The 20,597-nt window shown below is 41.7% G+C and overlaps 1 protein-coding gene across 16 annotated transcripts; it reads left to right on the top strand.

Annotated features, from left to right (window-relative positions):
- The first annotated feature begins 233 nt into the window (after positions 1 to 233).
- LOC118414885 (MICOS complex subunit MIC60-like) lies at positions 234 to 19,915 on the top strand. 16 transcript variants are annotated; one of them, XM_035819146.1, is made up of 19 exons: positions 234 to 404; positions 1,613 to 1,743; positions 2,507 to 2,668; positions 2,821 to 2,914; positions 3,311 to 3,392; positions 3,936 to 4,061; positions 5,159 to 5,266; positions 5,765 to 5,902; positions 12,856 to 12,996; positions 13,360 to 13,494; positions 13,845 to 13,973; positions 14,391 to 14,513; positions 14,939 to 15,075; positions 15,777 to 15,880; positions 16,200 to 16,332; positions 16,798 to 16,924; positions 17,496 to 17,716; positions 18,109 to 18,337; positions 18,748 to 19,915. In XM_035819146.1, the coding sequence occupies exons 1-19, from the start codon at positions 366 to 368 to the stop codon at positions 19,368 to 19,370; spliced, it is 2,982 nt and encodes a 993-aa protein (XP_035675039.1). In that variant the 5' UTR covers positions 234 to 365; the 3' UTR covers positions 19,371 to 19,915. The 16 variants fall into 16 exon arrangements, with proteins under 16 accessions (XP_035675039.1, XP_035675040.1, XP_035675042.1 ...); XM_035819147.1 differs by having other exon boundaries at positions 5,162 to 5,266; XM_035819149.1 differs by having other exon boundaries at positions 4,002 to 4,061.
- The last annotated feature ends 682 nt before the right edge of the window (positions 19,916 to 20,597 follow it).

Below are 20,597 nucleotides of genomic sequence, written 5' to 3' on the forward strand. Positions count from 1 at the left end.
CTACAGTATACGTGTACAATTATCTACTTATCTGAGCTTTTTATGAAAAGTTATTATCTACAGTAGAATGTGCATGAGATATTCTATTTTTTCAAAGGGTGAACTAATTTTTCCACTAAAATATTTGACATTATTTTTGGAATATTTTTGCAAATATGAACTAATTTAGATTTTTAATGAATATCTTAAGAGCATAATTAATCGTTTTGTGCCAAGATCATCGTTTTGTTTTATATAAACAAAAAATACCCCACCTATTTGGGTGATTCCATTCTCCCTCCTTTCCGCCATCTTGTGCGCTCGGGGTTGCATGGAGGTTGTATGATTTTGCAGAGAGATGAAGTGATTCTGCTCTTTGACTGAAGATGTGGAGAGCTTCTCGACGGGTGCCAAGCAGAATAAAGGTCAGTAGAATATAAAGAAAATAGTCTTTTCTGCTAAGACGTAGTATCTGACGAATTGTATGAGATGAAAATGGGTCATATATTGATCTGAAAGGACCTTTGGGAGCGACCTGTCTGTAGCGTGACATGTATGTGTTACCGTGACCTGTCCATCTGTCTTACATTTCATCTAAACCAAATGTTCCCTGTGTCTACGCATTTGCTATATTATACTAGTATGCTGCGTCAAGCTGATATAAACCATGAAATTATGTTACTTTATGGCACATATAAAGTATGATTTCTTGAAATATTCAATGAACAAATTTATCAAATGAATGCTCTGCTCTACAAAGTCTTTGTTAGGATGTATTGGACTATGATTATGGCAAAGGGTCACAAATGTAATATTACCTCTCCTCAAATTTTCGTCATGTTAAACAGCATAGCTGCTCTATCAATTAGGGCTTTTAACTTGAAGGTTTCTTCTACAGCTGTTGCTGGGGTAACAAAAAATTGTGATTTATTCTGCAAATCCATACATGCAGGCTGGATCCATTAACAAAGGAATACCAATAAAGCCATATGGATTATGCCATGCCCATAGTCAATAATACATCTAAAGTTAACAGACCAGCCAACACAGTGTTGAGCATTAAACACCAGACGTCAGGGTTTAAAAATATATGGTACCTGCCACCTGCAACATTTCTATATAATTTGTGAAAAAAATTATTTTACAGTAAAATAAGTTGATTTTTTTCTGGCCAAAGATATTACGTCAATACCTTCATACTTCATTTAGGAAAGAAGGCATCTGCCTATTGTGTCCTGTTTCTTATATCACAATATATGTTCACAGTGAATACTTGCGCCCTTCCCAATCACACTGTGTTTATCTAACCTAGACCTTGATGCTATGTGCTGCAACTACTATATCTGGTAACTGCTCTATTAACAGCTCTAACACTGAAGGTTTGACTTCTCACCCTAGACCTCGACAGTGGTACTTTTAGCTTGATGTTCATGCTTGTTATTTTGAATCACACATTGCAGGTGACAAGAAGAAAATTTTGAATGGCCTTTATTATGATCTGTTACAGTGATCTTATGATCGCTTTTTACCTTGAAATGGCATACTGGGTGGGTCATTCAAATATGGGTCAAGTTGAGAATGTTACAATATGAAATGAATAAATTGATTAATTAATTGATTATTTCCAACCCAGTGCTTGGGCCAAGGTAGACCCACAAGCCGTGCACAACAACCCTGCAGGAACTATGCAGAAGAAGGAGCGGACAAATCAGCTAAGGCAGCACAAGCCAGGTTACAAGCTGTTGGATCCCTCCCCACTGAAACGTGAGGCTCTATACCCCATACATACCCCAGTCCAGTCTCAACTCCATTTGGCATGACAAGCCAACTGTCCTAAAAGCTGTATCTTCAAAAGAAATTACTTTAGTTACACCAAATTTTTGTTGTTGTTTATTGTCAGGTTTTGTTTTATTGCTATGCAGCTTTCAGGACAGTCCACAAAGTGTGATCCCAGTACTTGTAAAGTTTTGTGTGAACAACACAAAATGTTTAGGTGTGTAGTTGGCCTGTGTGCTTGTCCTCTGAAAATTTGAGTCAGTGAAATAACAAAATTACATGGGTATCTGGGTATGTAGCCTCTAGGAACAGATGTATTCATGTACATTAACTTCAATTACTTGTTGTTTTTAACACTTAGATCTAGACTGAACAAATTTACTTTTTATCTGTTTTCAATGTACAATTTGTGTAATGCTTGTGATGCCATAAGTGTTTTGCTATTTGACGTTAATATGATGTGTTACATGTAACTGAAAGGACCTTCAACTTGAAGTGTAAATGGAATCCAGGACAGGCTTAAAAGGTGCACCATGTGACAAGTCATAGGTGTTGAACTACTTGAATGCCATGCAATGCAATGCCATTTCTTCTGAAGGAAGTAATTAAATATTCTCAGATGTCTTCAACTTGGTGCAAAGGATACAGTTTGATAGCCTTGTATCAACTCACCATACATGTAATATATGGCCTATTCCATACCACACAGTTGTACCTAACCTTCATGCCAGTGTTTCTCCTTGCCCTGCAGCTCCAGTGGAGGTGTTGGTAGGACCATACTAACTGCAACTTTGGCAGTAGGGGCTGGAGTGGGAGGGCTGACGGTGTACGCCAAGTCTAGCCCAGAATTTCGAAAAACTCTTGAGGGAAATATTCCATATGCCAGGGAGTACCTGGGAGCCGTGCTGGATCGGTAAGTGAAATTTCACAGATGGACCCAAGCATGGAGCAAGCTGTTCCTCTCATTCTCAATTCATTGTACTGTTGACATCTTATACTTGCTATTACTTTCATTAGTTTGTGACTGATCTTTAAAAGATACCACAATTCCTGTTTACCCTGCAGTGGGCCCAAGATGCCAGACCTCGGCCTTGGAGGAGTGGTGGATAAAGCCAAAGACATGGTTGGCATGGGGAAGAAAAAGGAGGAACAACTAGGGGTAAGGCTGTAATGTTTGTGCTGAGTGAGTTTTTGTAGTGCAGATTTGTACAGTGCAATGACTTATCAAAACTGCCCAATGACACCACTTGAGGGACCAGAATCTGGTCCATGTGGACATACAGATGGTCACTATACATTGTATTCTAAATAGATCTAGATTCTTAATTCTTGTGTCAATAGGAAGAAAACATTTTAAGGGGCCCCCAAAATGTGATCACATTAGCCAGGTGGTCCATAATAAAAAATTATGTAGAGGTGATCACTTGTTTTAGTCAGCATTCTGTAAACAGCATTCTGTGAACAATCTATGAACTTTGTTGCTTCAACTTTACTTTATGTACTTCCATACCATCTAAAGTATCATGTGACAAACAGTGTTTGAATCCACTTTCAGTCTTTCCTGCCAAAGTTGTCCAAGTCAAAAGCTGATGAAGAAGAGAAGCAGAGAAAAGCTGCTGCTGACACTGCTGCTCAAGGTATGTCCAATTTTGTATCTGTTTTGGTTGCTTAATGTTTCTTTTCTTTAATAAGAAACTTTTAGATCTATTTGTCTGACAAGTGTACTTGCTTGGTGTATGATTACAGTGATGTCAAACTTGTGAGATTTCATGGTTATGTATTGCTCATATACTTTGTGGACTTGGTTCAAATGAAATGTTGGCTAATGTGCTTGACTTGATACATGTACTTGATGTAAATGTATGTGCTGTCAGCACCTATATCAATATTTCAGTCTTAATCTCTCCCATTCTGATGATAAGACCTTTGAACTTTTTGCAAAATCTAGTACAAGTAATGTCAGTTTTGTTAGTCATAAGAGAGGTGCATAACTTGCAGGTTGTGACCTGAGTGTCAAGTATCAAACTCATACATGCCTATGTATAATAGTTAATTGCTTACACCTAGACTATATGCATGTTGTTTGTTATAAAAAAAGGTGTCATCTACCTACAATGCCAACTCTGAGAGTAAACTCACAAATAAAGCACAATAAACCGTCCTTCTGGCCACACACCTAGCTATAGCCTATGGTGTCGACCAGCCCTATCCGGCAGAAGCTAAAGTTTCCTCATCCCCTCCACCAGTCAAGTACATACCAACACATGAAAAGGGCACAGGGAAGGATGAGGAGTCACCAGCTATTGGTTTGTGTTTGCTCCACTGAGTGTTTGATGTTGTGCAGTGTTAGCCAGCTAGTGTGAAGGGCATGCTGTGTGACTTGGAAATAAACTAACATTCCAGAATCTGAGGCCTTGTTTGTGCTGGGTGAGTTTTTGTAGTGCAGATTTGTACAGTGCAGTGATTGATCAAAAGTAACCTGTGAAGCATACACAACTTTGTAAAAAGAAATGCACTTTGATTACTCTTTCTTCTGTAGTCAAAGCCTTCTCCCCTGATGTGCATTGGTACATATTGTTGACCTTGCCAGCTAACATTACATATGTATCCAGCTATGGCACAATTGATGTAAACCTGAGTATTGCTGCTGAGTCTGAGTCTTGCAAAAGTGTCCCTTGCTTGCAAGAGAAATGTTATATATCACTAGACTTGCTTCATGTTTGTGGTTCTTATTTTGTCATATGTCAAGTTGTGGTAGTGTTTAGTGATTAGGTCTGAATCATGTCAAGAAATTGATACAAAAGTTGTAATCCACATACATGTAATGTTCCTGTTGTTTTGAAGTGAAATGTACATCAAAGCCCTAGCCTACACTGCTCACCCCAGTGATACCTAGTGATGCATTCATACATATCAGTCTATCACAATTGAATGTCTTTAAAGCCTTATAATATTGGGGAGACATCATGCAAGAAGTTGGAGGAAGCATTCACTGAGGGCATAGCTAAATGAGTAACCACAAGTCTGCTTAGCACAACAACAGCATGATTATAACATGAGTAGTTAGTCTCTCCAAGGACGTTATATGATCAGCCATCCTTGCATGTTTGCTTGGCCTCTCAAGCGTGAGTGTGGGTAGCCAGAATTCTGAACATGTCTAGAGCATTATAAAACACCTCTGAGTTGCTATGTACATACAATGACTGTAAATATTCTAATTTATACATAACATTAACAGCTCAGTGGTATACAGTATGTCAAGTCACATGAAAGGAAATCTACTTACCAGATGTATTTTTAGATTACTGTTTGTTAGTTTTTAGTTGTTAGTTTCCCATTCTTTTTGTTTCCCGTATCTCTTGTTCTTAGAATTTTAAATTTAGTACTCATTTTCCCCCTGAAGCAGTCCCAGCAGCAGCAGATCATCGGCCCCTCCCCGTGGAAGAGTCTGAAGTAGCCACTCCAACAGACGACAAGCCTCGTGAAATTCTAGCTGAGCCTATAGCATTTGGTTTGTTACCTTACATGGCATTATGTGTCAGTATTTCATTTTAAATTTTGGATCAGTTACAACAAATTGCCATGATGCCCCCCCCCCCCCACTATTTTCATCCCATCCATCATCAGATTTTCCATACCTTCACAGATTTGTACCTCTCACCTTCTGTATAATTGCTTATAGATATACACTCCCTCTTGCACCCAAATAAAGTTGATGGTGTGATTATATTGTGAATCAAAATGGTTCCTGATTTGCACCCAACTATGCCAACAAAATTCCTAAATGCTGTTAATCAATTGTTACATACAGGGAATGTTTATGGAATTGCATGTGATTGTCAAGACAATAATACAAGTCTCATGTCAATAAAGCTGATAGTATTACTAATCAATAGTCTTTAATGACGTAGATTTGTAAAAAAAAGACTATGATCAATCTGGATGAACAAAAAGTTAAAATCTGCTATCTAACTTATCACCAAAAAAAAACAATTCCCACTTCATGTAGGTGTTTCTGCCATCATGGGACGACCACAGTCTACACCAAAGAAACCTGTACCAGAACCCCCTCCAGCACAATTACCAGACGAGAAACCCCCAGCTGCTGAAAAAATGGAACAATCCACAGCAGAAGCTGTTGCATTTGGTTGGTTTACCCCCCAGAGTGGGGGAATCTGATACCCCTAATACAGTAGTGATTTCTGAATAAGGTTTGTGCTACTAAAAATGTAGTGAAGGTTGAAATGGAAAAGTATTCAGGTCTGTCTCTAATCTCACAGCATGGGTTTAGGTCAGTGGTGCTTGGTGTGGCTATCGTCACTGTAGCTGCCTTACACATGTAGTGATACATCTTACATGTAGGTCTTGTAGATGCTAGGATTAAAGAATTAGGTGCACTTTGCAGTGGAAGTAAAACTGTCTATCTTCAAGATCACAATAGAAATGCAGTTCCAGATATAGCCCCCAAGACAGATCACAATATCAAGTGATATATATGAACATTTTTTTTAAGTTTTTAATGTCACCCTTCTGCCTTCCCCTATTTGTTACATGTATTCACATACCTCTGTCCTGTTGTTTGTTCTCATTTGGGTTAGGCATTTTGAAATGTTGTCCATTGTCTGTTTCAAACTGTCACTATCCAAAAGATTCTACAGCTACATGTAAAGATGAGACCTTCATAGGAGATAAAGGAATGGTGACAAGAGAAGAGGTCACCCAGGAAGATATAACAGAAACCCATGGAGAGGGGGCAAGTATTCTTGTCAAGGAAAACAATACTGGAACATAGGATACTGCAATACAGGAAATGCCTGCAGCACATACTGAGGTAGTCCAGGGTTAAAGAGCAAGACTTTTCCCCAAACAGCTCCAGTCAAAGTTGTGGAATCTGGTGATCAGCAAAAAACACAGACCATGGCAGAGGCAGTACTAGCTGGTGGTTGGTTCCTTCAGATGTACAAACTGTCGTGTTACATACAGCGGCGTTCCCGCCATAGTTAACACCCGTCACTGACGCTGACGATTTCTGACGCGTCACTGACGATTTCTGACGGACATTATTCCGTCACAGCATTTTTCTGACGCGTCACTGACGGAGACTGCCGCATTTCTGACTGGTCAGCGTTATCAAATGACGAACCATTCATATGCAGGCGGCGGTAACATCACAGATTAATGGGAGGAGAACTAATTTGCGTCATGCTGCGCAGTAACCTGCCGATACAAAAACGGAACAGCGGAAAGAGACGGCGATCTTGCCTGCATTTCAGTAGATCGAATTATACAGACATTTTCTTCTGGTACTGCTTGCTATTAAAGAGTGGAGTTGTTTGTTCTTACTTTATCAATTACTTATTTTGCTCATCAGCTTTTTATTTGCCTGTTGATTATTGTTGTTGCAATAGATTTTATCACGAAAGTAGCGTTCCTCGATAAAACTCTGCTCAGCGAGCGCCGGCCGGGAGGTAGTGTAACGCTACGTTTGCAAAAAATCGGAGCAAAATTGTCAACATCATGTTCACGACACTGTGTAGTAAAAAAGTTCTGAGGTGGGGAAACATTCTCAGGATACCTATTTCTTTTAATAAAATAAAGGTCAATCCAAAAAGTTAACCCGAAGAACGCGGCAATGTAACGTTATATTATTTTCGGCAACACAAAGCACGCCCATCGGCCAGAAACTAGCGGCAGACAACCATCAAACAAGCGAGCTGCCGGCCATGATCGACTACAAAAATACATTTTAGGCTGGGCTACCTTTATATAATTATTGTGCAAGACGTAAAAATATCATATAAGTTCGAGTCCCGGTATTTTTAAGTTAAATACGGCGTAAACTTCAACTGAAAACTTTGCCATGTTTAGCTGCTACATTACGGACGACGGGCCCAGCATTGCGTAACAGTATGTAAATATTACGTGACGTAGAACATACGTGTCTCTGATTGGCTACTGTAGGCAAGATTTGCACAACTGTTGGCGGGAAACGAAGGGATTGGCGGCTCCTCGCGAGGCCGAGCTTGCAGGAACTACGTGTTTGGCTATGTTTATATCAGTGTATATAAAGAATTTAACGGCACAGCACTGAAAAAAAGGAGTTCTCTGTCAAATAATCCGCTTTGAAGAGGTTTTGGTGTGTTTTTTATCGAAGATTTTGCCGCCGAATTTGTGATCAGCGATCGGGAACATCCGCTCGCACGCACGCGGAAAACCTACGAATTTTGATAGGAATATCTTTGCACCATTAACGTTCGACAAATACACACCTGGAATGGTGGAGCTATTTTAGAGCTACTTCGTCCTCGCTTCCTATTAATTATAACCAAAGATTCTATAGTGAGACAATTTTCTCCTCGGTATGACACGCAGACGGCGTCTACACGTCGTAATCACGACGTCACGGCTTAGGATAGAGTTTTGTGTGGCGTTTAGAAAGTGGGAAATGTTGTCAATCTTTGGGGTTTGGGGTGAAAATATGAGGCCTGCATTGTTGTAATCAAAATCAATAGATGTTTTGTGCATGTGAATATGTTTATTAGATGTTCAGATACCGGTAGAATTGTAGCAAAAATGGGTCTGACCCGAACCCTCCCACCGCGCCGCTCAATTGATTGACACATGCGGCCGGGGCGCGGCTTCTTTGAGTTTCACCAAGGACCTTGGTTTGGCGGCATTCTCAAAGAACGGGCCCGCCGGTACTGTACCGCCCGGGCCCGCCGGCCCGGTGTGGCAAAAATGTGCAATAAAGGTCTTCATTCATTTATTGTAAGAACAATCAGCACGGTGCATGTTTTTCCGCCGTGTTTGATTTTTTTTCTTGGTTTATTCTACTTGATAGCGATATTTAGTGTCGATGAATATATTTTGAATATTTTTGAACGACATTTATCGTAAACCCACATCGTTATGTTCCACACAAAGCGTCTCTCTCTTTGTTAGACAGATTCAGTTGTGGTTTATACTGAAACATTTTGTATGTGGTACCACAGCGACTCGAGATGACTTAAGGCATTGGGTTTCTTCATACACTAGCGCATTTAGCAATGTACTTACCGTATTTCCAACACTCGGAATAGATGATTTTCGATCGGATAGCAGCAGAATGATGATGGAAAACCTGGTATAAACTTACCTTCCAGGTTTTAAACGTTATATGTTATGATGAAGCTTACATAAGTTGCACACACGTAAGATTTCTCAACGATCATCATTGTGCCAAGGAAGCTATTAAACGGATGGAAACCCGAATCCCTTTATCCATATTAGAAATAGAACCAATGTTAGTTAATCCAACAGAACTTTTGAACTAACAGCAAGACAAAACACAACAAATAGATTAAAAAACACAAAAGGTTGAATATATGCCCTGGAGTATGGTTTCGTCGGTCGACTGCCCGTCAGCGATGTTCTGTCCCGAGAGCTCCGCCAGGAACAGGTAGGTCTTGGCTGAGTTGCAACCTCGACAAGTGCCAAGGAAGCCGGCGGATGGTGACCTGAATCCTACTTTTCTAGCCTAGCTACCGTTAAACAAAGTAGAACTAGAACTAGTGTTAGTGAATTCAACAGAACTTTTGAACTGATATCAGACAAAACACACTTAATAAATAGATTCAAAAACACATAAGGTTGATTATATGCCATGGCGTATGGTTGGAATATGCCCTGGTCGACTGTCCGATGAGCAGGAACGTCCGATGGCGATGTTCCGACCCAAGAGCTCCCTCAGGAACAGGTAGGTCTTCATGCTGAGTTGCGCCCTTGACGGTACGAGCAGCAGTGTTTCCAGGAAAAAGCCGGCGGACGAAAACCTAAATTCCTAGCCTACAAAAGTAGCTAATGATGTCTAATTAATAATCAACTTATCGTAATTATGGTGATCTTTACCATGGCGGTAAAATGTATTGTACACAGATGATGATGATTGTACACCATGGGCTCAAAAATTCTAAGGATTTAATAAAACCGCCTTGAGGAACCATATAGTAGTAACTCTACTCAAAACATTAATTAATAACAAGAGATTTTACCGGATCAATTCTTGTCTTCCACTTATCGCCAAACACGATAATGTTTTGTTTTGTTTACAACAATCCCCTTTAATCACCTGCGAAAACTCGCACGCCGACGGGAAACACGCCCTTGTAGTTTCCAGAGCCTAAACAGAAATTCGTTACCCTCATAATTGCGAGCACAAGTAATGTACTAAATAAAGCATCGGATATGTTGATCATGCATAAATTTGACAGAAAGAGACAGCTGGCTCATTCAATGTTTCGACGGGCACGTCTGATGGACAAAACATCTATTTCTGCATGGGCCCTTCCCTCTTTTAGATTTATCCCGGTTCCTGGTTGCCACAAATTTTCCGTCTTACCAAGTAACCTCCTTGGTCTTACCGGTATTAGATTTCGAACTGCAAGTCTTTCGTTTATTTTTTGCGAGCCATGTTTCGGGGTTCTTCGAGCGCCGGCGACAGAACCTCATTTATAGACAAGTATCAAGTTATTTTTGCTGTCAGTTTTCCTCTTTGCTGGTTGGCTGTCAAAAATGATTGAATTTGCGTCCTGCAAAGTTTCAGACAGTCCGGCGCGGGCGGCGCGATCTTCAAACAACCGCGATCTGTCAATCAAGATCGCGCATCGTGGGAGAGTGTACATTTGTAGTGGCCGTCCTCGGAGCTGCTGTTTCGCGCGCGTTCAGAAGCCGATGTATCAAATCGGATAATCTATAGTTCAGTTTCATCCAGATCCCAAACGGTTCTCGCTATTTTTGTTACAGTGCACAAATTTTAGTTAAATCTTCGGCTTAATCAATCGCAGTTTGAACCCGCAGAGAAGTTGTACCGCTAGCATTCATGTTTGTTTACACGTAAGGTACGTTCGGATCCAACATCTTTTTTAGCATGCGCTGTGCTTTACATTTTGCCGTATTTTTCTTTGTTCCGTGGATACATAAAAACGCTGACACAGTTTTGTAACATCGGATATCATTGCTAGCTTTTCAAACTGCGTTACAATCATATACGAGTATTCACTTAGCTACTACGTAGATCGCAGTTTTGTGAGCTGTTTTTCTAATCGCACGGACTGTTTCGGCTCGGGAAATTGGAAACTACACGTGTTTCCCGTCGATGTGTGAGTTTTTGAAGCAATACAAAAAATATCGGTATTTGCCGACAAGTGCAAGACAAGAATCGATCTCGATAAAATCTGTCAGTTATCTGCTAAAGAATATAACAATTGGTTTCTCAGACCGGCTTTTCTTCACCCGTACCTGGAAATTTCGCATGATCAAAATGTCGATTGTACCCGGCCGTGTCAGACGATTTCCCCGGTGTCATTATTGACCACGATGCCATTTTTTACATTTATCAAATGAAACCCGTAGAAAATAACGATCTAACAAATGAGTCGCTAAAGCACTGAAAGTCCGTATATAAGTCCCTCCCAGTCTCAGATCGGTCGAGCGGTTAGAGCCCAAATAACAACGTGATAAATTTAAACAATATGGCCACAGTCGGCTCGAGAAGACAACACTGAATTTTTTTTTAGCAATTAATCTTCAACAAGAATGACTCATACTCTAATCATTGCCAACCCCTTTTAGGTTTGTGTGTGTATTTTAGCTGTTCAGAAGAGCAATTATTAAGTTAACAACTTTCCCCTCCCAGAAGCGTGGCATATCCACGTAAGCTGCGTATTTCGGGGGTCAACGACCTGCCGCAACATCGCAACGAAAACTCGCACACTAGGAGGTGACAAAATTGCTATTGTCTTGTCGGGGTACAAAATAAACATGAAACCTGACCCCATCTCATACATATCATTAACGCTGACGCTGACTGGTCAGCGTTTGACTCTGACGAATTCTGACGGGCGTCTGACGATGTCTGACGGTTTCTGACGCGTCACTGACGATTTCTGACGCGTCACTGACGATTTCTGACGCGTCACTGACGCTGACGGGTGTTAACTATAACGCGATCGCCGCTGTAGCATGGTGTGACCCTGGATGACACCCTGCACGGTTTTGAACTTGTCGCTTGGTCCTGTTTCTCAACTTCTCAGTTCTATTAGACACATAAAAGCCTAATCATGACCATCCCAGTCGTCTTCATGTGAAATACTTTCCTCTTTTTTTTGTCCTTTCCCTCCAAGTCCATGGTAGTGTAGACAGCTGGATTGGCTCTCCCATTATTCTGTTCAATAGTAGATTTCAAATGCTTGTCTACAGGAGTTGTCACAAAGTAGCATTTCTGAGGGATTCTGTGATATGTATACATAGCTGACCACAGTCTTGGAATAATAATTGATTGCTCCCTTTTTCCTACGGCAACATTTCTTCTTGGTAGGCGATAGGATGGACAGCTTCTTCACTGTTTTCTGTGCAGCCATATGGGTGCCCCAAATACCCTCAGTAGATTTGATATTGAACTCTTTTTCCCCTCAACAAATGTACTACATGTAATTCTGCCATGTGTTAGTCATGTTACCCCTGTTCATGTTTCCTTAACAGCTGTATTTCCCCCATTGATAACAGAGCAATCCCTGGTCAAGTCCATTTTCTTGTCCTTTTCTGTCCGAGTCATACTGAGCTCTAACAACTTTCATACAGGCCAAGGAACATGCACAAGTGGACTAATTTAGTCACAAATTATTCCCCTTGTTCTCAGTACTGTAAATCTTGAAACTTTAATGGTGGTTGTATTAAGAGGGAAAGACCACTTATCCCTGAAGTCTTGAAAAATGGCTTAGGCCAAAGATGTATCAATGTTAAGTAAAGGTAAAAAATATGTGATTACCTCTCCACAGTGATTTCATTACACCTTGATTTTTTTAATACATGTAGGTCTCCCCTGGATGACTGCTGTACTGCAGACTTGTTTCAATCAAAAATTAAAAACACAGCAAAATCCTCCTACATGTACCATGAAATGAAACTGCCATGAAAGTTAATAAATTTTCAGTAATACTGATGACAAAATGACTCCTCACTGACAGCAATCTCCAGAATTTCCCAGCTGTAGGTGGTTCCAAGTCAATACGATAGGGAAGGGTGACTTGTCCGCTGATCTGTGCCTTGTTTTTCTTACCACAGCGGTTTCAGTCGGTACAGATGAGCCCATGCCGGTGGCAGCCAAAGAACCATCTGCTGCCCACAAGGAGTCTGCCACTAAACGTCCAGCAAAGGAAAAGAAGCCGGTGGGAGTAGAGAAACCTGAAGCCACAGCTGCTGCTGGTATGTCTAATCTTCCAGTGTATGGAAGCATTTGTCTGACAAAGAAACAGGATTTCCCTGTTGCTATCCTAACTTAGGATCTCCAATTGTTTGTGTTGCATCCCTTATTAAGGAAGACATGGTGATGCTATCCAATTCAGACACAAGAAATTGCGGTATTTCTTTTCCACATGCAATATAAAACTGTTAACATTTTGACATGTGGCATATCATATAGGTGTAGGATTCATTATTACATATAGTAGCCACAATAATTCTCAAGTTAATTTATATGGTTATATTGTTCGCCAGTATGACTTGTAGGCTGTTGACAATGGAAGCATATGCTATACTAGTGTTGCAACTCTCCTTATTGTATTGCAGCCATTGCAGCCAGTATGGATGAGCCGTTGCCTCCAGAATCTAAGAGTGAGCCAAAGGCCAAGAAGAAGGCAGAGGACAAACCTGCCACAAAGAAAAAGGCCCTGAAAGAGAAGGCTGAAGACACTGCAGCTGCAGGTGTGTGCAATTTTAAAAAGGAAGAACATCTATAATGGCACTGTTGTTTGCAATGTCAAAATAGTTTTTGTTTTTGTTTTTGTTTTTTTCTTACAGGTCAATACCCAGGTAATGAATATCTTGACAAACCCAAGGATGGCCCATCTGTCCTGTCAACTAATTACTTCATTAAAAGCTCTACACATACTGATTAGTAAGCTGGCGCAAAAAATTAGTCCATGTGGCCGCTAAGTGTTGTGTTGTGTTGCAAGCTGCTTTTGTGTTGTCATTTCAATGTTGCTACAATTGTACATGTAATAATGCTTATATACAGCACACGCGCATATATTGAAGTTGGAGTTGCATTCTAGCTGTAGCAGCTGGGATGGACCTACCCATACCTGCCAAGGCTATGACCACGTCTGGAGAAGCAGTCACCGATAAACATGTTTCTAAGGAAGAAAAGTTGGTCGAAACTCCAGAAGACACTGCTGCTGCTGGTTTGTGTGCGCTTCTAATATGCCCAATACTTCCCTGCCATCATGAATGCATGATCATGTGGACTATATTGAATGGCACAATGCTGCAGTGCCCCCTAGCATGTTACAGAGGAACTGCCATGTGCTGGCACAGGCTCAAGTTGGGTTGAGATGGGACACACACAACGTCAGTGCCAAATGCATACGTATTTTGAAGATTGGTGCCAAAGGACATTTTGTTTCCACATGACATACATGTAGGGTACAAATGTTGCATGGTGGAAACAATGCAGATCACATGAATGGGATGGTACTCAAAACTAAGTACGCTCTCTATGCTACGTGTACTCTAGCAAACATTCAATACACACACACACATACAAGGAACTTTTCCATCAATGTAAAGAGCAAATGTCCAAACTTTATTTTGTCTTATAGCTGTGGCAGCAGCCTTGGACCAGCCCTTTGCTACTGAGGCAAGAGAGACCCCTATGAGAACTCCTGAGGAAGTGCAGGCAAAGCTCCTAGAGAAGGAGATAGATGATCTTGCTGACAGGGCTGGTAAGTGTCTCTACTTTTTGGCCCCCAAAACAGAACAGAACAGGAGGTTAGCAATAACACGACGTGGTATGCAGTATCAGCAAATATGCCACAGTGAATTTGAAGCTTAAAAGTCTTTGTGGAAGTTCAGTTACTGGGAGTATAGAGGAATGCTTGCAATAATGATTTCATTGTTCCAATGCTGCTACTAGTATGTTTGTATCACCCTATTTTACTACTGCAGTAGAAGCCGCTTAATTGCGTTGCCTATTTCCCAGTAAATTTTGTGCAATTATCTGGCTGGTGCAATAATGCGAAATTATCTAGCTGAACCACACCTTTTGGGGATTCCATGCAGTTAACAGAAGTGTGCGTTAATCCGTTGTGCAATTAACTGGCTTCCCCTGTACTATGTTTTCCCTTCCATCACCCTTCCCTGTGTGCAGCCACACTAGCTATCATCCAGCATGAGCTGCAGGACCTGAAGAGGACGGCCACCTCAGCTATCCATGCCCAGGAGGAGGCTGCTCACGCTACTAAGATGCACTCTGAACAGATCAAGCATGCCATGGATGAGGACACGGTAAGGACTGGTTACACCGATACATTGTCATACACAATTTATGTAACTGTAAGCATGTTACAAGCAACATGGCAAACCTTTTTACCTAGAAAATTGGGACATAGAGAAGTGTTCCCATGTAGTCTCTGTTCCAACCTTTTGTTCAAAATTGTTCTTGATATGTTCTGAAAATAAAAAGTGTCCAAATTTTAATGCAGAACATATGAGGTTCTTGGCAGGAAACAAGTCCACACAATTTTTGTCAATTAGATAAACTTCATTGTTTCTCTGGTTGAACAATGTTGGAAGAAAATTTAGAACAGAGTGGATACAAGAATATTTACTGTGGAGCTGACATCTTGTCTACCTTTATACCAGACTTGTCATGAACCTTTACTAGGAGTGGGTACCGGTACAGAAAACTGCCTCTGTTTCAACTTGGTAAACTATTAACTCTCCTCTACTTCACTCTTGTTATTTTTTTGGACTGGTAAGCCCGAAAAGACATGGACGCCTGCCGATATGATCTGTTGATTTTCGAATCGGTTCAACATCCAGTCTACTGATTTTTTTTTCAGGTCCTGTTTTTCTGGACCAGTCTAAAAACCCACCCCTAACCATTACCAACTGCTATTCAGCTTCAAGAGTGTTAAATGTGCAATATTAGAGTTATGAAATTCATCCAACTACTGACATCAGTTTGTCTCGATCTGCATGAACAGAGTGGTCCCCTGGGTAAAGAAGAACAGTGGCAGGCTGTGACAGGGGCCAAGGAGGCCCAGGTGGACGCTCTCAAACAGGCAGAGGCAACTGCTGCTGCTGCCAGGTAAGGAGATGTCTTGATGGAAATTTTTGGACAGCAGGTCTATTTTTTTACTCCCACATTGTGGCATCTGCCTTTTTATATTACTTTGTAAATAATGTGATGTTTTGTTATGTTTTTTTGTTTCAACCTTCATTTATTCATGAAAGCTCAAATCGGCCTGCAGGTCGCTTTTCATTGAGGTTATGAGGAAAGAAGCAAGGGTCGACTAGATTACAAATTAAAGAAGACAATTGTAACTGTGCATGGTTGTACTTCACAGAATATCGTGTCTCTCCGGTGTTTGATTGATTTGTATTTTATTTCTTCCACTTGTATGCAGAGAAAATCTGGAGAAAGTGCGAGCTGTCATCAAACAAGGCAAGTCTTCTCTGTCAGAGCCAGACCAGGAGATCCTGTCAGCAGAGGAGGAGCTGGGAAAGCTGGCATACGAGCTGGAGACTGCTGTGGGGAAGGTGGGTTAGAATAAATGGTAAATCTGTACGGTTTTGTCATGCAAAACGGTAAACAGATCTTCATAAGACAAAGATGCTGCCCATTTGAGGGTTCCTTCATATGGCACTGCGAAGGATTTGACTCAGTGAGTTTTATGGAGACTATTTTTCACCAGTTGATGCAAGTCCTTAATATTAAGGAGTGATAATTATATGCAGATATATGTATTAGAATTAAGGGCTTTGAATGCTCAAGGGTTCCAAGCTTAATTCTTGCTCACGTAAGCTGTTGTTACAATAATTGAATTCTGCTGCTAAAATTGAGTAGTATATAGGACATTACATTTCTTACACAAATTTTCCTTAATATACCTGACTTTCAGAAGTCCTTCTTGAACCAAATGAAACCAAGGTTTGTATGTTAAAGATAACTCATCATGTAAAAGACCAGGTGTATTAAGTGAGTGTTATGTCATTGTGCTGCAGGTGTCCAAGGCCCAGGCAGATGCCCAGGTGATGCAAGAGTATCAGGCTCTGGTGGAGCAGGGCAGGAAACAGTTCAAGAAAGAGCTGGAGAGCATCATGCCTGACGTCAAACTGGGGGGATGGAGAGGTGAGCAGAGGGAAAATAGAACATTCAGTTTGGACATTCCAGTGTGCAGCATGTCTATTTTTGCCAATGTTTGATGTTGATGTTTGTTTTGCTTATTAAAATTCACCACTCAAGTCCCGACATAAAGATACAATGGATCAGGGTTGTAGCCAGCACCCGTCCTTAAATGGAATTTTGCAGCAGGGGACGGAAAAAAAATTTGCCCATTCTGTCCTCTGTGAGCAAAATTTAACTCTCAAAATGCAGGAAATAGCGTTTCAGAGGGTCTAGGTTTCAAAATTTTCTTGGGAGCATGCCCCCGGACCCCCTAGGAACGTCGTGCCAAAGTCATTCAAAATCGAGGGGACGGAAAATGATTTCTGGCTGGCTACAACCCTGCAATGGATACAGATTAAGACTAATAAAGGACAACATAATTTACCTGTGATGTACACATTTCCTTATAGAATATAAGATCAAATCAAATTGTAGACCCTCAGGTTCATGACAGTTATTTTGAAACAGCCATTAGTCTCTGCTCTCTACTACATACATCAGATATATCTTATCCGTGTCTTCCAAAATCACACAGGCAAACTTTCGGAGGACGAGCTGAACTCGCTGATCGCGCACGCCCACCGGCGTATCGAGCAGCTGCAGAGCCAGCTGGCAGAACAGCAGCTGCTGGAGAAGTCTCGTATGGACGACGCCCTCGCCAGGCAGCGCACAGAGGACGAGAAGGAGACGCTGGCTCTTCTGAGTAGGGAACTAGAACGGCAGAAACGTGAACTGGCACTGGCTCAGGATCTCAGAGTACGTGGATGGCAGAAATCATTTCACTTTCACTTTTGTATTAACAGACAAGAATACCTTATACTTGCCAACCCAACACTTCATGCTAAACAAACTTCAATGGGTAAAGTATTACCAAAGAAGACTAAAATTGTACATCATTCGCTGAAAATGGCCCATGATTTACTTGACGTCATAAAAGTAGTGAAGAAGTAGTTTTGAACTTGCCTATTTCTCTAGCGGCAATAGGACCCTGCGCCATGTAGTTGAATCTTTGGTGAGTGTTCAGATTCAGATTTTATGAAGGTGTGGCACAGTGAAGCATTTTGATGCACACTGGTTGTTTTAGCTATAACCAGATAACTTCCTGTATCTTTTATGTACATGTAGGTGTTCTGTTTTCTGTATTGCAGATTGCCCAGGCCAGGGACCAGTACGAGGCAGAGATGCGTACCCAGCTGCGGCGGCAGGCAGGGGCTCACAGCGAGCACCTTCAGGACGTGCTGCGGGTCCAGGAGCAGGAGCTCAGCTCCAAGCACCAGGCGGAGATGCACGACGCTCTCATGGACGAGAGAGATCGCTACCAGGTCAAACTGAACGAGGCCATGGCCAGGCTCAGGGGCGTGGAGGCTGCCATTGAGGGTAAGCTTGGTGTACATTAACCCACAGGGTGCCGAGGTACCAGGGCTCCAGCAGCTCAGAGGTTAGGGTTTTAAAACTTTGGCTAGACATTCATCAAAATGTAGAGCATGTATGTGTACATGTATATGATACAGGAGAGACTTGCGTTTCCCCTGATTTGCTCTCTATATCTAAACCCCCTTGACTCTTGATATGGAATAGCCCCTTTTAAGACTGTTCCGAACAGTGCGACAAAGCGTTTTGCTCAAGGTGATCGTTTGTCTCAGTGGTCCTGCCACATATTTACATACACCTCCTACATGTCTGGTAATGTTAACTTGTAGATGTACCTTGTAGTTGTATTACACCTTTTCAGCTAGCTATAACTGTATGTGTCAGCGTGCTGATTTGCTTTGTTCTGGCTCCCACAGGAAGAGCTGACATCGAGAGAGAAGCTCGGAAAGCCCAAGAGCTGCTGATTGCCTGTGAGACGTTAAAACGGCTCATCAACACTGGCAACGAGGAGGCAGCATCATGGGAGGAACGGCGCATCCCCCTCTCCAGGGAAGTCAACACAGTCAAGGAGGCAGCAGGAGACAGCAAGTTCTTCCAAACCCTCCTGGGCTCCGTGCCACAACAGGCCATGGAGGCAGGCGTGTTTCCAGAGGACTCTCTACGACAGCGGTTCCTCCGCGTCAAAAGGGTCTGCCGCCGGGTGGCAATGATCGACGAAACGGGAGGCACCCTCTTCCAGTTCTTCGTGTCGTACCTCCAGTCCCTCCTGCTGGTGGATGCTGGGAGGAGGTCGCTTCCTCCGGGGAAGGAAGTCGACCCAAAGAAATTGGACACGTTCACGTTACTATCTTATGCAGAACATAGCCTAGAAAATGGAGATTTAGAGCAAGCGGCAAGGTTTATGAACCAGCTGAAAGGGGAGCCTCGGAAAGTGGCTTCTGATTGGTTAGAAGAAGCCAGGCTTACGCTGGAAGCGAGGCAGGCTGCACAGGCTCTAGCCGCGGCTGCAGCTGCAGTTGGGCTAGGAAATCTAGTTTGATAACGATATAGGAGTATTTGAGATAGTAGATGTACAAGAAGCAGTCCTGGAGACTTCAGTATTCTTAATGTCAGTTTTCTTCTGCATGTGGGGCTAATTTATATTGTACTTTGAAAACATCAAGGTTTCGATCATTTTTATGGTTACCCATGTATAAAATTGGGTACATACATGTATAGCCGTACCGAGGCTCAATAAAAAGATTCTGAAGACAGAGCAAATAGAATATCCCAAAATTTTTCTGATGGAGTCTCTAGTACTACCTCTTGCCATTTTATTTCCTGTATTTGAAGAGAGATTTTGCTGCAATAAGAAAATTTCAAAACATATTTGTTTCCCTGCATGTAATGTCATTGAGATGCTTGCGATGTGAAACGGAATTTGACTGTGAGCTTTAAATCAAAGATTGCTATGAAAGCTTTTTCAAGAAAATAAAGGATTGTCAGTTTGTTATGACTTCATAGTGGTACATGGTAGGACAGGACCAATAATTACAAGTGACTTTCATGTAAGCAATGATGACATTAAAGAGTGAAGTCAGATTATTTGAGTGTTTCCTTGGGCTGTTTACTGTGATTTCCACATGCCAAAACAGATATGAGCAATTTTAACAAAATTCCGGCACAACAAGTGAGTGCATGCTGTTGAACTCTCCAGCAGGCTTTAGTGGATATTGCGCTTCAGCGACTTTTTGAGATACCGCAACCCAGAACCAAGTTAACACCACATGTGATGTTTACATACATACATCAAGGAGGTTGAAAGAGGCACCTCCTTGTATGCATATTTATTTGAGGGAGGTTTTTTTTTAGAAAAGTTTGCATCTGTCTTAGCTCTTTCTTGCACTTGGCCAGTCCAGAGGTCTATCCACCGGACCAGAACACAATGTTGCCACTCAAGTTTCCCCAGAGTTGCTGTGATCTATACCCCCTCGACTCTTGATATGGAATAGTCCATTTCAAGACCCTCCCGAACAGCGCGACGAAATAAACGTTCTGCTCGATCGCGAGTCAAGGTGATCGTTTCTCCCATGCCCAGCGGTCCGGCCACGTATTTACATACACCCTCTACATCTCCGGTAACGTTAACCTTTTGTTATTATTTTGGGATTGAATGTAGGCCCACTTGCTATGTAAGAGGCGGTCAGGTTTATATATTTTGTCACATCACTCCGTCGGGCCAACTGAGTTAAGCGTCAAGCTTCCCACTAGATACCTGAGCTGAGCT

The sequence above is a fragment of the Branchiostoma floridae genome, chromosome 4 (genome assembly GCF_000003815.2).
Source record: "Branchiostoma floridae strain S238N-H82 chromosome 4, Bfl_VNyyK, whole genome shotgun sequence".
Classification (NCBI taxonomy): Eukaryota; Metazoa; Chordata; class Leptocardii; order Amphioxiformes; family Branchiostomatidae; genus Branchiostoma; species Branchiostoma floridae.